Source organism: Solanum verrucosum, unplaced genomic scaffold (assembly GCF_900185275.1).
Source record: "Solanum verrucosum unplaced genomic scaffold, falcon-dt-bn FXZP01000161.1, whole genome shotgun sequence".
NCBI classification, from domain to species: domain Eukaryota; kingdom Viridiplantae; phylum Streptophyta; class Magnoliopsida; order Solanales; family Solanaceae; genus Solanum; species Solanum verrucosum.
In genome coordinates, this window is record NW_026020127.1 from 1,039,782 (window position 1) to 1,059,304 (window position 19,523).

Here is a 19,523-nt window from a genome sequence, read left to right on the forward strand (position 1 = left end):
CAATCTTGAAAATTGAAATGACTTTATTTCAAACCAAACAAAACCTAAGTGGCAATCTACGTAATATTTTAATCATTTAGTGGCAATGTTAAATTCACCGTTCACATATTTACTTCTCCCTCCTCTTCTTCTTCATCTTACAAATTTTCAACTTCAAACCGATCCAGAACCAAACCGGTTTCACACTCGAACCGCTTTTTTAATCCGGTTCGATCCCGGTTTACAACAGCGATTCCGGCCACTGGAATGACATCCGGCACGAGGTTACCGACATGGAAGGAAAGAGAGAACAACAAAAGGAGAGAACGACGGCGAAGAGCGATCGCCGCGAAGATCTTCGCCGGACTTAGAATGTACGGTAACTTTAAGCTCCCGAAACACTGTGATAACAACGAGGTGTTGAAAGCTCTGTGTAAAGAAGCTGGTTGGATCGTTGAAGAAGATGGAACTACTTACAAAAAGGTAAATTGAAGTTATTGCCTTTTTCTACTGATTTTTTTATATTCATCTAGCGAAACTGAGCTGATTAACCGATTCGGATTGAGCTAATTTTTTGTTTTATTTTCGATCGGAACATCAAGTTCATAGATTCATAGTCTGAGATTTTCTGAAAAGTTTGAATATTTCTACAAAATGCTTGATTTGGACGAGATTACCCCTGCTGAATACTTGTATTTTCACACTCTATCTATACTTTCTTTTTGTTGTAGAAGGTCAACGCAGTCATATTTTACGCGATTGGCCATAGATTTAAAATATTTTTCACTTTTTTCCACACGAATTTATGGAGTTGGAGTTGAAACTGAAGAAAAATAGTTTATAAGTTGTTGAATTTGAATTTTCAGGGCGAAACATTGATTTTCAAATAAAGTGTAATTACTCCGAGAAAAAGTGAACAATTTTTATGGTCAAATGTGTCCAAATTTACTGCATTTTCACCTGTGGGCTGTGATGATGCTTGAAAGCGACGTTCTTTGAGTTTTTGCAGTTTCTGTCTCCTAACTCGAGCAGATTCTTTTTTACTTTCTTAAAGGGCATTTTGGGAATTTTAAAGGCTCACCACTCAAAGCACATAGTACAACCTCTTGATGCATCACTGTCTCTGGCATTGTCATCCCATATTTCTAACAAAGTTTTAAGTTTTATACACTGATGATGTAAAATACAAGCACAATAAGCTAATTACCAGTAAATTTTCATAATAATAGTAGGAGTATAGTAAATAATACTCTCAACTTTTCAATTTATGTGGAAAAATTTGAATATGTACTGAGTTTAAGAAAAAGGGAGAATTTTTTAAACTTATGGTTAAAAAAAAATGACATAACATTTGCTAGCTATAAGACTTTTGAAATGTTAGTCTTAAACATTTCGTGAAATTGTGTGGTTTTAAAAATTTCTCACTAATGGTAAAATGATAAGTTTAAGATGAATGATTTCTAATTTTAGAAAGTTGTTATGTTTTTCCTGAACAGACTGTAAAGGAAATTTGTCATATAAATTAACTTGGCAGGAGTATAACATGTTAAGTTACTCTTATTTTTTATATTGTCGGGTCATATAGCAAGGGCGGAGGTAGCCTTTAGCATATGGGTTTGGCTGAATCCAGTTTCGTTGGTCCAAACCATGTATATATGTTAAAAGATAAATTACTAGCACTTAAGGTTGCCGACTTGTTGTCCTAGAATTGAGAACTCATAAAACTCAAATCTTGGATCTGCGTCTATCGATAACGTTAAATTAGTTTGTAATAATTTGTGTATCCAATTTGGTTATAGTCTTTTACCGAGATTTCCGGGGTTAAATGCATTGTCAATCTAAAGTCAAGCATGTGATTCAATAGTTGTTTTGAGGTGGTGTGGATTGGTTATCAAATTTGTGGGCCTTAGATGTTCTTGAATGTTGGGTGTCATTTATTATACTTTATGTTGCAGTTTGTTATAAAGTTTATAATGTATTGATTATAATATAAAAGGAAAGTAGATATCAAATCTTTGGATTCTGTATCACAAAAAAAAGAGAAAAAAATGGAGTAATTAATTGTTGAGGCTGTAAAGCGTGTGGGAAATTAATTTTGGATTGGATGGGAGGAGAACTGTTTATGGGTCTCAGAGTATAAATTTATAATCATGGTGTTGACACTACTGATAGTGCCATCATTCTTTGCCCCTTTAGGGTGTGGGTGTAGTTTATGTCCAATTCTTTTTGGGTATGTTGGTACCTTTATATCATGAATATGTAGGGATTGTCTGTCATTATGTTGAGTCTTTGGTCAATGGTGGGAAGGGGGACCAATAATTCATAATTGTCGTAGATGAAAACTTTAGTGGCCATTTGATGACAAAAAGAGTTCAGATTTGTAGTGATGCATTTGGAGCCTAAATCTAAAAATTGGAAGGTGGATAACAGTCACCATTGGAGTGCTAAAGATGACCCCACTAATATTTTTTATGAAGGTGGTGTCCCCGCCAGCTGAGGTCTGTGTACACACCACCCTCCCCAGGCCCAACTTATAGGATAACACTAGGTATGTTGTTGTTGTGGTGTCCCCGCCAGTTTGTGAGTTCAATTATTTTCACCAGGTAACTGTTGTCTTTCACCATCACTGGTACCGGATGATATGACTCTAATATCTTGTGAATTCATGCGGAATGAAGTTAATTGGAGTGGATGATGAACTCTTATATTAAGGACTGAGTTTAAATATTAGGGACTAAACAATCTTCAAATTATCAAAATACCTTCGTAAAAAAATATTCATGTCAAAGAGAAAAAATTGCCTTACCATCAGAAAAAGGAGTTGGCTTAACTGTGTACTATAGTCTTGCTAAGACAAAAGGAATAGGAGGATCAACCCATGTGGAGAGATTTAATTTTCTTCTTCAAAACACAAGGAAATGCAGGAAGGGTAGAGCTCGGCAAAGGGCCCAAGAATACGGTAGGGTCGTGTCCTTTAGAAGATTCAAATAAGAAAAGAGTTCCAAACCTTTATGCATGCACCTTCGTACAAGTGCTGCATACATGATTGAAAAAGATTCAACCAATTTGAACCGCAACTAGAAAGGCTATATGATCAAGTACTTTAACCCTTGTCATCAGCTTATTTAGGTGATTTACTTGAAATCAATCTTCTCAGTGAAAGAGAGGTAAAAAAAATTTAAACGAAAAAAGAAGCAAGCTTATTGCTGAGCTTAGATCCATCCTTATAAAACTTAGGGTGACTTTTCTGGAAATACACTGAAGATAAATTTCAGATTTCAGTTTACATATAGGTGAATGAAAAGGTCCTGTCAGTGACTATTTGGTTACTAATTTTTTGGTCAAATCGATGCAAATGGTTTTCCAATTCATTGGATTTGATCTCCCTTCATTTCCTATACTGTTAGTTTTGTACTGTGATCCTGTTGGTCAATGTGTTGCCAAAGTTGGTTTCTACATGCGAAGCACTCCCCAGTCCCTCCATCCCAATTTACTTGTCAAATTTTGACTTGACCCACCTATTAAGAAAGCAATGATTGATATAGTGAGTTTACTATTTTACCCCTATTATTTGATAGGGTCCCAAACATATTTACTTAGTACATTTTTCAAAGACATTAACTCAATGTAAATTGAGGGTATAATAGGAAAATTTTTTTGTCCTTGGTTTGTCAAAAATGACAAGTAAAAGTAGAAATCAAATTAGGAAATATTTGACAAGTAAATTAGAATGGACGGAGTAGATTGCTAACCTCATAATAACAGAATATAAGTTGCTCCGGGTTCATGATATTACTATTTTTCAAGTGGTGTCTCTGCTTCTGCGCTGAGAGGTATATAATAGAACAATGATAGAGATGAGTGGTGGCTTTTGTTTGAGTTGATATTTTAATCAATGACTTGGAAAATTATCAGGCCATTTAGGTCTGCCTGATTGCTTGGCACAAAACTACCATCTTGTTTATGCTGCATACAACAACAACAAACCTTTTGTACTCCCACAAGTGGGATCTAGGGATGATAGTAGGTAGGGTAGAGAGGTTGTTTCCGATAACACCTCGGCTCAAAAATTGTTCATGCTGTAGCTAAAACTTAAATGTTTTGACGTCTTTGAAGAATGGTGAGAACTTGAAATTGACTAGCTTGGCTCATTGTTTATCAGCTAGTAGTCATCAATGTGCAACACCTTATGAATATGACGTTTTCTTCTGCCATAATTGTATTGTTCTGGTGGCAGATTTATTATCGATTCTTTTTGTGATTATTCATTTTTATATATGCTAATCGATTCTCTATTTTCCAGGGATGCAAGCCAGTTGGACATGTGGATATTATAGGTTATTCAGCATCTGTAAGCCCCTGCTCATCTTACCAACCGAGTCCAGGTGCTTCGTATAATCCAAGTCCTGCTTCATCATCTTTCCCTAGCCCAGTCTCATCCAATTATGTTGCAAATGTCCAAAATAATCATGATCCTAACACACTAATTCCTTGGCTTAAGAATCTCTCATCCGGATCATCGCCTTCATCATCCAGATTTCCCCACCATTTGTACATTCCTGGGAGCTCTATAAGTGCACCTGTTACTCCACCTTTGAGCTCTCCCACAGCTCGTACACCTAGAATGAGTGATGATCCCATGGCAAATTCAGGGTGGGCACAACAACATTATGCCTTCTTACCATCCTCTACCCCCGCCAGTCCTGGTCGTCAAACACCACCAGATTCAGGTTGGCTTTCTGGTGTTCAAACTCCACAAGACGGACCTTCATCCCCTACGTTTAGCCTTGTCTCACCAAATCCATTCGGATTCAAGGAGCCAATATCAAATGGAGGGTCTCGGATGTGGACACCAGGGCAAAGCGGGGCATGTTCTCCTGCAATTGCGTCAGGTATAGACCAAACAGCTGACGTACCAATGTCGGATGCTATTTCAGCAGAGTTTGCATTTGGCAGCCATATGATGGGATTAGTGAAGCCATGGGAAGGTGAAAGAATTCACGAGGAGTGTGCGACTGATGATCTCGAGCTTACACTTGGCAACTCTAGCACTAGGTAACCTCTTCTTATTACCAACGTTTTGTCATAAATATGTTTGCAACACGCTTATGCCGACCCACAAGCAAAGTTAGTTTACAACGGTGATGTCTAGGCTAGCTCGCGCGCACCTCGACTAATTTCACTAGTTACCTTGTACCTCCCACTAAGAATAGGTATACTAGTTACTCTGTCCACCAACACTTCGACATATAGAAAGATAGCACCTAGTGCTTTGCTTTAGATCTTTTCTCCTCCCTCTCCATTGACCACTAGGTCACACACTCGAGTCTGATTATTTATTTCTTTTGCTGATTTTGCAGATAGAGAAGTACAAGAGAAGTCTACTTATTCATTGATTTTGATCATAAACATATCTTTGTGCAAATTTGAAGTTAAACTTATGTTATTCACTTCTGGTAAGTAAAACCAGTTTAAAATGCACAGTAGCAACAAATGTTACATTTTCTTGTAGATTGAAGTATTTATTTTTGCACATTTTCCCATGAATTTTCCCTGTATTTGTAGTACTATCCCAATTTTTTATATTCTTTTTTATTTTTTCCTCTTTCAAGATTGGAATTACTTTTTATTTTTGTAGTTATCTTTTGTAATTGTTCACTTGATATAGTATGTAGGAGTTAACTTACAAGAAGTGTTTTTCTCTATCTTATTGTTTATTTACGATTTGTCAAGATTAAGTCGATATCTTTGGGTCGTTTAGTTTACATACTAGTTCCTAATAGTGTTTTTGTCTTTTATGATTAATGTTAATTGTTTATTAGTAAAATAAGCTGAACACCCAAACGTTTTCTAGTTGAGTCTGATGTGTATAACTCTCATTGACCACTTATATCATCGTCAACCATTTCACCACCACCATCAACTACCTTCACCAAGCACAACCATCGTCATGATGACCATCGTTGCTAGATTTTAGAGGAATCAAACAACTTTTATGTACAACACCATATAAATTGAGATTTTCTCACATTTAAAGCTATCATCTTAATAATCAAATATATACCATTCAAATTCAAATATTCTAAATTTTAAATGTAAATGTGGCCTTAGACCTTAGTACACATTAAGGTGCATCTAATTAAGTTCAAAGGGGACAATATAACTAGTGGTTTTGGTAGTTAATACCTAGATATGGTGTCAAAGCCACTCTGCCTACGATGTTAGGTAGTGGTATGGCATGTATCGCGATTTGATATAATATCAAGTTTAAGCAAATATCGATCCAACCTCAATTGAATATAGGTGAACCCCCTATCTTTATGACAATAATAGATCAACTTCAGCGAGGATGTTAAGTCATATCACATATGTAACACACTTAGTTAAGTATGTATGTAATAAAGCAAACCTTAGACTCTAATGACGCGTTTAATCAAAGTCAAGGGGCCTATATGTCTTTTGAAAAAACAATATAAAACAGACTAATAATTTCCTTGTGATGAGAAGTAAGAAAATTATAAAAAGTGAGAAGTGTATATCACAAGAGTCATTGCCTGCCATTTCAATAAAGATAAATCAACTAACAAATTCCATGAATCATGGGGCAAATGACTAAATACTTTCTTTTGCCCTTAGCTACAATATTTTATTACTACTTTTCCTAATTCATTCACAAGAATTATGTGTGAACACTTTGTTCAACAAAGTAAGATTCCAAAAATAAAGTGGTGTAGTATCAAATTTGGACTTTGGATATATATAACATAAAGTTGCATAGTTGAAATATCTTGTGTTTGACTGTTAGTTAAGATTACCCATGAGGATTGTGATGGAACGGATAAAATTTCTCAATTTTCAACCAGAGGTCTTGACAAGTTCGACCCTTGAATATGAGAAAGAAACATGTCAGGGAGCGATTCTCCCTAAATATAAGCGCCTTACACGCTACAAATCTGAATTAGTTGGAGTTAAATACGAGTATCAAACAGTAGATGGAAACCAAAATAATCAAAATAGATGTGTTAGTTAATATGCAATCTTGATCTTTTAATATATATATATATATATTTAGACAAGAAGTCAATAAAAGAGCATTTTGGAGACTTTTAATTAGAAATGGTAAATAGTGGGATGTTTTAGTGGGGTTAATGCATGCGGGTTAAAAAAGTTGTTTTTGCATGGCACTAATCATGCAAATTTTTGTGGGTTGTTGAATTTTTTCACTCATATTGTGTAGCTTTTTATTAATTAATTAATGTTCAATTACTATGTTGTAAAAGAAGCTTCTGTTTGATTTCCTAATTTATATGGAATAATAATATAGTTGAAGCATGTTACAATTAACTACTGGTGATATTGTTCGCTTTGAATTTTAATTTACACGATTAAAAATATCTCCGGCTTGCTTTTAATCTATATATATATATATATATATATATATATATATATATATATAATATTGTGTTTTATCGACGTGAGATTTATGTGTTAATTACACGGTATCACTCAAATATTATATGTGCCTATAAAATGATGCAATCATGAGAAAATTATGAGATCACACAATGAGGAAACATATTATAAAGATGTGAAATGTGTTTTTTTTTTAAAATAAAAGAGAAGTTACTCAAAAGCTGTTGACTTGATCTAATACAAAGTATATTGCTTGTTCTTTTTGACGTCTTCAACTAATAAAACAAAATAAATTACTTTGTTAAGTCGAATTGAAATATATTAAAAATATAAAATTCTACACTATCAATATATGTATATAGTTTACATGTAATATATTTACATCCATGATCCAACTATTTAAAAGATTTGGTCTTTAAGGTGAACAGAAGAGTCTTGGAGTAACAGTAAAGTTGATTTTGTGTTATTAATAGGTCATAAATTTGAGTCGTGAAATGATTAGAAACATCAAGATAAGTTGTCTACTTAACACCTTTAGGAATCCACCCCTTCCTCAAACTTGTGAATGCATGATGGATGCTTAGTGCATCGAGCTATTTCTTTTTTTGGTATTTCATGTGAAGAGCTTAGTAAGAGGGTAAAATTAACAACTAGCGAATTTATGATTAGAAAATACACAAGTTTCATCAACACAAATCAATAATCATAATAAAATTTATTTGTACAAAAAAATAAGACGTGTTGAAGATATAATTAAATAAATATAATAGTGTCACTTTCTAACATTTTAATTATTTACATGAGCTCTCCATATAACCATCATCTATTGCAAGTTTTGTTCCTTAATTTTTTTTATTCCTTAATTATAAGTAGATATATATATGAGTAATATATATATATATATATATATATATATATATATATATATATATATTCTCCTTGGATGATTTGGACATGTTTATTGTTCTAGGATTCTACTATATTTCCTATGGAAAAAAATTAATTCTTTGGAAACATAGAATCTAACTAGCCAAATGTCCCTTTTCTTGCTTTTTCGCCTAATGTTCGGTACTTATATCATAATTTGATTAATTTGAATTAGTATTATAGTATACGATTTATTAGAAATCTAGAGAAACGTTTTTTATTAAAATCTTTTTTAATATTCAGGGATTGAATTTGAAATCTTTTGTTGAGAGTAAAGATATTAGAGCGTAGCCTCGACAAATTTTGAATTACGCCACATAAAATTCATTTACAGAAATTAAATGCGCTTCCTATTTTATATTTTTATTACACTTAAACTCGAATTCGAGATATCTGATTGAGGTACGTACGTGTCTTTCGACAATAATGGTAAACCGTTATTAAACTTTTTCATAAGTCATCCTCTGCCTCCCTATAGGCTATATTCTCTAGGAAGGAAAAATGACAAGTTAAAATAAATAAATTATTGAATAATAATATCAATTAATTAGATGAGAATAGAGCAATTAAAATTACCTGCCATCAAATAACGTTTATACCAAAGAACAAATATACTTAATTAGTATTAATATATGCAGTAATTTCTAAGTGTCAATGTTTGCAGTTATTTTAGAAGTCACCCTCCTATACTAAAATAAAAAAATCTACTAGACAAATATAAATAAAAAATGTTTGTATAATTTTCTTAAGCTAATTTAATCATGTTTCAATATGGATATAAGACACTTAATGAGAAATCAAAAAAATTAATTGTGTGTACTAACACATTTTTTTTTAATGAATTGCTCTAGTTCAATGAAAACCGTTCAAGCAAAATTAGTGTACACCTTCTTTCTCAATTTATGTAACACACATTTTTAAAAAAAAATCATAAATAAAAAATTTTATTTTTTGTCTATTGAAATGATTTATAGTCAATTAAATATAATTTTTTTTGTATAATTAACCAAAAAATTCAAAAGCTTTTTTATTTTCTTAAAATTTTAAATCAAATTAAATAATATCATATAAATTGAGACGAATAAAGTATTGCTTCTTAATTTTTATATTAGATAAAAAATAAATACAACTTTAGGATAAAAATGATGATAGAACTTTCATTTGTCAAGTGGATAGTAGGGCAACTAGTTAATGATTTGTGACAAAAAATTCTTCTTTATATTCATAACCTTCTTGGATCAGATATAATGCGCTATCTTTATTTACAGTTTAATTAATTAATTAATTAATGCTTACAAACTTTTCAAATATATCCACTCATTGAAAAAATAAAGATGTATCGAAAACTCACATTTGAAGGTGTATATATATATATTTTTAATAGGTTATACTATGTTTGATATATTCTTGATCTGTTTTTAGTGTCTAGTACTGTTTTTTTTAATATAATGGACCTTAAATTTGATGAGACTTTCTAGTGTTTCTAGTTTATTCTTTTTTCACAATTCTCCTCACTTATATAATAAATTTGAAGAATTAAAATTTTTCAAAAATGTATTTTAAAATTCACATTGAATTAATTCTCAACCATTAGGCAAATGACTACTTTAATTTGTTACTGAGTTTCTTAAAAGATATTTGTCAAGTATTTTGTACAAAATTTCAATATAAATATAAAATCTATCAATTTAAATTACTGAGTTTTCAAGAATCCGCATCTAATACTCTAAATCCGCCCCTACACATGATGGACTATTTTTTTTTATCATTTTTTTTCATCTCTTTGTCAAAGTACAGATCTCTCATAAAGAAACAAAAAAGGCAAAAAAACAGAAAAAGAATAAAGTTGTCTCTTCCTCTTTCCTCTTTCTTTTTTAAATTTTTTATTAATCAATTTTTTCAAACTATTTTTTTTTGTCTATAAATAGGAGATGACCCTTGTTCTTCACAACTACCTCCTTAGTATTAATCCATCTTATTTACCCTCTTTTTGTTTTCTTGAACAATTAATTAAGGATTAATTAAATATTATCTATGGCTGATCATCAGATTAATGTTAATGGAAATATTAATCATGGAGTAAGCTTAAATATTAAAGAAGATCATGATTTGAATAATCACAAGGAGTCTTCTTCAACCTCAAGTTTTCTTACTGTTCCTTTTATTCAAAAGGTGAGTACTTAACATCTTAGTTAATCTTCTTGTTAGTAAATTTTTTGTATGTGAAAAAAAATATATAATTAACTATTACAATTTTTTCTATGAAAAATGATGGTGAGACACGAGCCTAGAATTTTTGTCTATTACGATTATATCATCTAAAAGTTTAAATGGTTATTTATAAAAAGAACATCTAGATAGAATAATTTCTTACATCCGATTATTATGACGTTCCTGTATTTGTTTTGTGGCCCGATAAATTTGAGTTTGTGTCACGTAAGGCCTATTTTTTTTTTTAAAAAAAAACTCTTTCTATCAATATTTTTTCCTTTATTTATTCATTCCAGCATAATCCTGGATGGTATCTAGCTAGTTTGAATATTTGATGTATATATCTTTTCTTATTTTGATTAATTATGACGATTCCTAACTCCACTTGTTGTATTCTACTGATCAAATATATGATTTGATTAATTATGATTATTTCAGACGTTACTTATAAAATTACACTGATCGAATTTTACAGATAATAGCAGAAATGATAGGAACATATTTCTTGATATTTGCTGGATGTGGATCAGTTGTGGTAAATGCAGATAAAGGGATGATAACATTTCCAGGAATAGCCATAACTTGGGGACTTGTTGTAATGGTTATGGTTTACTCTGTTGGCCATATTTCTGGTGCACATTTTAACCCTGCTGTCACTATTGCATTTGCCTCTGTCAAAAGGTTCCCTTGGAAACAGGTATTCTTTCCGTTTCAATTTATATGACGTAATATTTAGATAAGTATGTTTTTTGAACAGTTCAGTGAAGCTCTCTATATGTGCGGGACTCCAAAAGGATTGACCATAAGAGTCTATTATACACAGTCTTACCTTGTATTTATGCAAAAGATTGTTTTTATCGCTCAAACTTATGACCTGCTGATCATATGGCAACTTTATCAATTTATATGACATAATTTAATTGGACACAATTTTTTTTAAAAATTGACAATTTCTTAAACTTATCAATTAACTTTCATTTACACATATGAGTTGTAGTTGCTTGTCTTGATTGAGCATCTGGTCGAGTATATGAGCTATATGATTTAATATGTCGTAAAATCTCAGGCTTATTTCAATGAAAGATGATTATATATATAACTAAAGGAGGTGACATATTTGAGACGATTAATTTATCTACGTTAATGAACGTTTGAGAACACATACATAATTTTTTAAAAAATTTAAGCTACAAATGTCTAATATGAACGGTGAACACTTTACTATGTGTTCAAATGTTCAACTGAGATAATATGTAGTTCGAGGAGTATCTAAATAAACTTTACTGCCAAGTTTAAGAGATTGATAATATATTAACACCGTCGAAAAAAAATGAAGATTTTTAAGACAAATATATCTTTTCCTTTTTTAAGGTACCAGCTTATGTAGCAGCTCAAGTTCTTGGAGCAACCTTAGCAAGTGGAACTTTACGATTAATATTCAACGGAAAACACGATCACTTCGCCGGAACCTTACCGTCCGGCACCGATTTTCAATCCTTTGTCGTTGAATTTATAATTACTTTCTATCTCATGTTCGTCATCTCCGGTGTTGCAACCGATAATCGAGCTGTAAGTAATCTTTTTTTCCTAATTTATATGGTGGTATCTGACTGAACATAGAGTTTATCGAAGTGAAAATGATTTTGAAATTTGTTGTCTAAAGCGAATCATAAACATTTTTGTGCTCTAAAATTATCTTATTAAGAGTAAAAAAATTTTAAAAAAATATATATTTATTTTTGAATAAAAATATATGGCATCTAATGAAACTATAATATAAGGGTATTTTAAACCATAATCAGAAGTTGAAGGGTTGATTTGAATCTTTTCTCTCTAATATAGAATTGGACACGTGTAATTCATTCATTTCATGCTAAAGTTATGTTAATATTAGAGTAAATTAATTTATTTCGAATTAATTTCTTGAAGTAATTTTATTAGTTGAATTAGAAAATTGCTTAGGGATTCTTGAACATTTATTGTTCCATAATTAAAATATTTTTGTCATGTTTATTATTTGCAGATTGGAGAACTTGCTGGTCTTGCTGTGGGGGCAACAATTTTGCTAAATGTGATGTTTACCGGGTAATTACTCTCTAATTAATTGTAAAATAGTTGTCGTGAATTTCAAATTCTACGAGTAAAACTTCAAGATATTTACACCTAAATAATCATAGGTATAAAATTTTATGCATAATATACATCTAATTAATCAAATTCCACAAGTAAACTCCTTTTTTAGTTGACATGCATAAATTAGATATTGATTACGCGTATAATATACACTAGCCGACTTTCATTTTAGTATTTTCTTTCCATACTTGATTTTGATACGCTATCGAAAACAGTCTCTCTACTTTCACTAGAAGTAAGGCTGCATACACCCCTCCCAAATCCCACTCCAAACTCAACACGTATGAAATTACATTGGATATGTTCTTGTTGTTTATCAATCAACTATGTGTAACTTAAGTGTTTGAACGAGCAGCTATTTAGGTTAATTCTTACGTACTAATGAGTTGTGGTGGAACAGACCGATATCGGGGGCATCAATGAATCCAGCAAGGAGTTTGGGCCCAGCAATAGTGTCAAGCCATTACAAAGGCCTATGGATTTATTTGGTCAGCCCAACACTTGGGGCCATTGCTGGTGCTTGGGTTTACAATATAATCAGATTTACTGACAAACCTTTGCGTGAAATAACCAAAAGTGGATCTTTTCTCAAGTCCAAAAATTCTAGCACTTAAAAAGTGGACATATTTGCAAAAAGTAGTAATAATGGATGATGAAAGTGGTTACTTTTGCAATACACAAAGGGAAAAGGTTATAAAGTGGTTACTTTTGTAATACACAAAGGGAAAAAGGCTATGTATTTTGTAATATAATAAATGAAGTAAATCTATGTTTTTTTTTAAAAGAAAATTGTATGTCTTACCTACTTTTGCCATCCTATTTAATGTAAAAGTGTTACTAGTATTTAAAGAAAATGACATTCAGATTAACGAATTTGCAAAAGTACATTTCCCATATTTCGTGTTCATGTGAAAGATGGTATAACAAAGAAATGGACCATAAACAACATATGTGATACGTACTATATAAAAAAGTTATAATTTTATCCTCTGAAATTAAACACAAATACTATAAATATCTCTATGTATAATATGAAAAAGGGGAAAAGGTACAAAATTGCCCCCTTCTATTAAAAATTGTTTTGTTTTAATATCTTTGCAATTAGTAAATTGTCGAATATTTGCTCATGTTATTAACAAAATTTGAGCATGAAATAAGTCGATTAAACGTATTTTAATTATTCTAAAAATATCCCTTAAATTTTCATTATGATTTATAAAATTTCTCAAGGTAAAACTATTTTAAGGTTAAATATAAAACCGAAACTTTTTCCAAAAGTAGGTGACAAAATTAAATCAAAGTTTTTTAACATATAAAACAAAGTTGCTCGATTTTTCCAATGGGACAATTTTGATCTTTTCCTTTATTTTATTTTTTTAATTAAAAAACTTTTTTTTAATAGCTATTCATGGTCCCACTTTCCAAAAAAGAAAAATGTCCAAAAAAACTTAAAAAGTTAAAGAAAATTGCCTACTTATCCTACTAGGCTACTACTAGTGGAACTTTAGGGTGTTCTGGACGGACCGGACTGGTCCGGTTCACAAAACTTCAACCCGACCAGTTCGATGTCCGGCTTGGAGGGACCAATTCAAGCAGTCACATAATTAGGCTAGCCTGGACCTGGCGGAAGTTGGTTTGAACCGATTTTAGGTAGGCCTGGCTTGTTAGACAATCATAGTGCAACTTGTCCGATCCATGGAAAATTTAACTCGGTCAATTCGGAGTCCAGGTTGAAGGGAGGAGTTCAACTGTTACATAAATTGGTCTGATTCGATTTGGATGAAAATTGATTCGATTTGATGTCAGCTCGACCTGTAAGATAGGCATAATACAACTTGTCCCGTTCATTAAAAAAATCAATCCTATCAATTCGGGTAGTTCAACCTGTTGTCAGTCGGTCTATCCCATTTGATAATCATAGTTTAACTTCCTCGGATTCGTAAAAAATTCAACCCGGTCAATTTGGGTCCTTGTTGGAGGGAAGAGTTCAATAGTCTCATAAATTGGACTAATTCGGTTCGGATAGAAATTGATTCGATTCAATTTGATTTGATGTCAGCTCGACCCATTAGATAGGCATAGAGTACACCTTGCCCGACCCATAAAAAATTCAACCCGATTAATCCAGGTAGTTCAATCCGATTTTGGGTCTGTCTGCCTAGTGTTTTAGACGGCCAGAGGCGACAAGAGTCTGCCTCGACACCAGGAGCGGGACCACATTGGGTCAAGAGGGTTCATATGAACCCACCTTGTAAAAAAAATACACGACATATATAAGTATAGTTGTTTTATGAAAAAAAACAAGTATAAATAAAATATTGACCCCATTAAAACAAATGATAGCCTTTGGTAAAGTGGGTTCATTTTTGTGGAAGTACCCAGGTTCGAAACCAGACAACAACACACTAATTTATTAGCTTGGGCCGGCCCATATCATGCACCCCCTCAACAAAAAAAAAACACCAGAAATTGAGTCGGCCTGGCCCAGCCCATTAGACATGCATAGTACTTTGGAAAGCCCTATGCACTAAAAGTTCTCGCTATGGGTAGGTTCGGAAAAGTGCCCGACCACAAGAGTCTATTATAGTACGTAATATTACCTTGTGTACAATCCTAAAAGAAACATTGCCTTCTCCATCACGTAACAAACTCACATAAACAACCTCCTTTATACTTCAATTTTTCTTACCTTATTGCAATTATTTTTTCTTACTTCATCAATGGAAGTACTCTGCACCGCCGCCGTGAAAATCATAAACATCAGCGACGACGACAACGACTACCACGATGACGTTTTAGTAATACACTCAACTCAAGAAATTCCAACGCGTAAGCGTAAACGAGCTGTACGGAGAAACTTTGAATCTGTTCGTTCAAATCGCAGCCGTACTGGAACGGAAAAAGTCTTAATTGAAATATCCGATGATGAAATTGAAATTTTGTCGAATAATTCAAACTTCATATGTGAGATTTGCATAGATGAGAAGCCAATGACTGAAAATTTTCAAATTATGGGTTGTAATCATTCTTACTGCAATCAATGTACTGTCAATTACATAGCCTCGAAGCTCCAACAGAACATTCCACAAATTTCGTGCCCTGTTTTGGGTTGCAATGGGAATTACGAACCTTATTATTGCAGATCGATTCTTCCTAAACAAGTTTTTGATAGATGGGGAGACGTGTTATGCGAGATGATGATTATGGATTCTGAGAAATTATACTGTCCTTATAAAAATTGCTTAGCTCTTTTGATTCATGAAATTAGGGAAAAATATATGGTGAATAGTCATTCAAAATGTCCGGAATGTAAGAAATTGTTCTGTGCTAATTGTAAAGTTCCATGGCATAAAGGGATTTCGTGTGAAGAATTTAAGAAACTGCGAAAAAATAATGAAACGGGTACGGAAGATATGTTGCTTATGAAGCTTGCAAAGCGCAAGCGATGGCAGAGGTGTCCAAAATGCAGAATCTATGTGGCTAGGAATAAAGGTTGCGCTCATATAATATGCAGGTTAGTTTCGAGTTTTGATTTTGTAGTCTTTTACAAATATAATTATATATTATATGTTTACAAAATGAATTGAATTTTAATTTTGTAGTCTTTTATAAATATAATTATATATCATATGTTTATAAAATGGATTATGGAGGTTATATATTATATGTTTATAAAATGGATGCTTATAAAATGAATTATGGAGGTTGGTTTCAAGTTTTGGTTTTCTATCCCTCTACAAATATTAGATGTTTTATAAAATGAATTCAGAAAGTTGAAGATATTTATAAAGTTGATATTTATGAGTTGTATTATGACGGTTTTGATTTATTGTTCTGAGTTACTACTCACATATTTAATATATTTTGTTAACATTTTGTTTGGATGGTTCTTAGCTACCATATATCATAATATATGGTATTGTGTTTTATTGTATGGTATGAATACAACATTCGATAATTATATCGTTCATTCTCATTCTGAGAACTTTAGAGAAAATAGTTTTTAAAAATTCTAATAAAATTGGTTTTTGGAAATGTTTTTCTCGAAATGAAGAGAATGAAGTGGTTGACATACAGAAATACTAGGTGATTTTTGATGGACAAAGTTACATATTTATGTTGCTAGTGGGAGGTCGATATGTGTCTTGTAGAATTAGTTGAGGTATGCGAAAGATTACCCAAACACTAGGCCTAACTTTTAGTTTTTTATATTTTTTAATTTTTGAGATAGAAAGTTATTTCTAGATTTATGGTCATAAGCTAGAATATTTGAATATAATACAATATAATAAAATATTTTTTATCTTGTGATTTTAAACATGTTATGTGGAAGTTAAATTTAAAAATTAAACATTCTTTAATATTTCGAAATGTACTAAAAGAAAGAAAGACACAATATAATTTTTTTGGTTAAGAAAAACTTTTAGTAATAATTCTATAATTACTAAAAAAAAATGGGGTCATCAAATTTGGGGCTAAGACATATGCCTTATTTTTTAAGGCATTGAACACACCCTAATACACTACTCACATATTTAATAGATTTTGTTAACATTTTGTTTCGATGGTTGTTATGTATTATTTTATAATATATCGTATTATGTTTTATTGTATGGTCTTGTATTATTTTAATGAATACGATATTTAGATAGGTTGTATTATTTTATGTCAATACATAGTATAACCTAGACAATCCTGAGAACTTATTTTTCTAGAGAATATGCTTTTAAAAAATTTCTAATAAAATTGGTTTTTGGAAAAATGTTTTAATCATCCAAGGATATAACCCGGTAGTCAATGAAGTGGTTGAGAGCAATAAAGTCTCATGTTTAAATTTCAATGAAGACAAAAAATACTAGGTGATTCTTTCCATCGTCCCTAGCTTGGTGGACAAAGTTACATGTTACATGTTGTTGGTGGCAGACAACATGTGAAATAAGTCAAGACATGCGAAAGGTAACCCAAACACTACAATCATAAAAAAAATGTTTTTCTCCATATAGACCACACAGTGTTTAAAGTGGTGTTACATTATCTCGGTATCTCTTCGATATCGATAATGATGACTGCTTGGGCATTAGACAATATTAATTGTTAACAAGTAGTGAATAATGTTTTAAGTTCTGATGCATTATTGTTTTTAACATTTGCAGGTGTGGATGCCACTTTTGTTACAAATGTGGAGCAGATCAAATTCTTAATCCCAATCACCTATGCATAAAGTATAGTGCCTTTTACTTAGAACCTGTTTCCTATAATTGGAATGTACCTAAATTAGTTCACTTGGCACACATCATAGAGGCGGATTCAATATTTGATATTTATATATAGGTTCTGAATTTTAGGATGCAGATTTGACCTATTAACATGATTTATTTTATATTCCGTCGCTAAAATGACAGATTCTTGTTGTTTCACTATAGAAGTTGTCCCTACCCCACCAATACATGTACTAGACATAACTCTGATGATTTAGTCTAGATAGAAGAAATACTGAAAAACGATTCTTGTCTTTCTTTAGAATGGAACACTCGACTTCTATGATTTTTAGTTTTTCACCCTAGCTACTTTCACCATTCACTAAACTAAATACTTGTATGGAATAACTCTGCCTATCAAGATTTATGCTATATAGGAAGAGGTTACTTAGATGATTTTTGTCTTTCTTTAGAATTGAACACTCATTTTTCTGATTTTTTTAGTTTTTCACAACTACTTTCATCGTTCACTAGATCCTATCCTTGAGTGCATCGTGATCGATTTACCTTTCTTCTTTCTAAGTTTTGTGTTGTTATATGTGGTATGTCCATTAAGTTTTTGTGCCATTATAGTACAAATTGATATATTTTTGCTCATACATGGAATTAATAAAACTAATTTATTTGAGATGCTCTTTATAATTTTCAGGTAAAGTAAATTGATAGAGTGAAAGAAGAAAATCTAAAGATATGGTGCCATGAGATATTCAGTTTGAGGGTACTCTCTCATTGGGGCATGCCGAGATTAATCTTGCAGCTGAGAACTATCTGGTGCGAGAGTAATTAAGACGCGAAACTTATAGAGCTATAGCTTTGTAATACTTTCTTCTCCAACTCACCAATCGATAGGTTGAGACAATCAACTTTTGTTTTTTCTGATTCTTTAAGTTATTCAGATTATTATAGTGCCTTTTTTCTGTATAGACATTATAGATTTATAGCCCAGTAGATTTATTACATAATTGCATCTGAATAAAATATGATATTATTTTACTGTGCGTTTGATTAATTATTTTTATTACTTTGGAATAAGAAGTTTTGAGGTTATTTTATCACATTCGTAGTACTATTCCTATGCTATTTTTTTAAAAACGTGCGATAATAATTTTGAAATTACTAAAAGAACCTTTTTAACAACCCAAGTTGTAATTGTAACCACATGAAATACTTCGAGAGTGAATCTTAATTATCAGAATAATACTAAAAGAACAATACTTATAATAATTATATATTTATATGCTATCTTTATCATTAGAATAATACTAATTACTAAAGGTTCCTTTTTATTCGATCCCAATAAAAAAAAACTCCTACTAATATCATGCACAATATTCAAATTTCGAGATGAAAATTACTCCACTTTCCCTAATTACTTGTCCACTTTTGAATTGACACATCTATTAAGAAAATAATGATTAACAAAGTGAGTTTACCATTTTACCCTTATTAATTATGAAGTGGATGAATTAAAAACTTGGAATTTTCAAGAAGTTCTATATTTTTTAAAGTAATTAATTGATGATACAATAAGAATTTCTTTTTTGTCCTTTCTTGATTTGTCAAATGGACAAGTAATTAGGAACAGAGAAAGTACTTTTTAAA

The 19,523-nt window shown here is 31.6% G+C and overlaps 3 protein-coding genes across 4 annotated transcripts; all 3 read left to right on the forward strand.

Moving 5' to 3' along the window:
• The first annotated feature begins 161 nt into the window (after nt 1-161).
• On the forward strand, nt 162-5,630 carry LOC125826044 (BES1/BZR1 homolog protein 4-like). 2 transcript variants are annotated; one of them, XM_049505341.1, is made up of 3 exons: nt 162-462; nt 4,283-5,034; nt 5,340-5,630. In XM_049505341.1, exons 1-3 carry the CDS (start codon nt 247-249, stop codon nt 5,341-5,343), a joined length of 972 nt encoding a protein of 323 aa, XP_049361298.1. In that variant the 5' UTR covers nt 162-246; the 3' UTR covers nt 5,344-5,630. The 2 variants fall into 2 exon arrangements, with proteins under 2 accessions (XP_049361298.1, XP_049361299.1); XM_049505342.1 differs by lacking the exon at nt 5,340-5,630 and having other exon boundaries at nt 165-462; nt 4,283-5,175.
• Nucleotides 5,631-10,313: 4,683 nt separating this feature from the next.
• On the forward strand, nt 10,314-13,443 carry LOC125825960 (aquaporin NIP1-1-like). The gene is made up of 5 exons (XM_049505250.1): nt 10,314-10,491; nt 11,006-11,227; nt 11,902-12,099; nt 12,554-12,615; nt 13,064-13,443. Exons 1-5 carry the CDS (start codon nt 10,354-10,356, stop codon nt 13,275-13,277), a joined length of 834 nt encoding a protein of 277 aa, XP_049361207.1. The 5' UTR covers nt 10,314-10,353; the 3' UTR covers nt 13,278-13,443.
• Nucleotides 13,444-15,383: 1,940 nt separating this feature from the next.
• On the forward strand, nt 15,384-17,994 carry LOC125825921 (E3 ubiquitin-protein ligase RSL1-like). Its single transcript, XM_049505209.1, has 2 exons — nt 15,384-16,177; nt 17,817-17,994. Exons 1-2 carry the CDS (start codon nt 15,384-15,386, stop codon nt 17,992-17,994), a joined length of 972 nt encoding a protein of 323 aa, XP_049361166.1.
• The last annotated feature ends 1,529 nt before the right edge of the window (nt 17,995-19,523 follow it).

What these genes read in the sequence shown, in the direction of transcription:
- LOC125825921 (XM_049505209.1), top strand. Translation starts at nt 15,384, where the DNA reads ATGGAAGTACTCTGCACCGCCGCCGTGAAAATCATAAACATCAGCGAC. An exon ending in TGCGCTCATATAATATGCAG is followed by an intron (nt 16,178 to 17,816) that starts GTTAGTTTCGAG and finishes TAACATTTGCAG; the next exon opens with GTGTGGATGCCACTTTTGTT.
- LOC125826044 (XM_049505341.1), top strand. Translation starts at nt 247, where the DNA reads ATGACATCCGGCACGAGGTTACCGACATGGAAGGAAAGAGAGAACAAC. An exon ending in ATGGAACTACTTACAAAAAG is followed by an intron (nt 463 to 4,282) that starts GTAAATTGAAGT and finishes TCTATTTTCCAG; the next exon opens with GGATGCAAGCCAGTTGGACA.
- LOC125825960 (XM_049505250.1), top strand. Translation starts at nt 10,354, where the DNA reads ATGGCTGATCATCAGATTAATGTTAATGGAAATATTAATCATGGAGTA. An exon ending in CTGTTCCTTTTATTCAAAAG is followed by an intron (nt 10,492 to 11,005) that starts GTGAGTACTTAA and finishes CGAATTTTACAG; the next exon opens with ATAATAGCAGAAATGATAGG. An exon ending in TTGCAACCGATAATCGAGCT is followed by an intron (nt 12,100 to 12,553) that starts GTAAGTAATCTT and finishes TATTATTTGCAG; the next exon opens with ATTGGAGAACTTGCTGGTCT.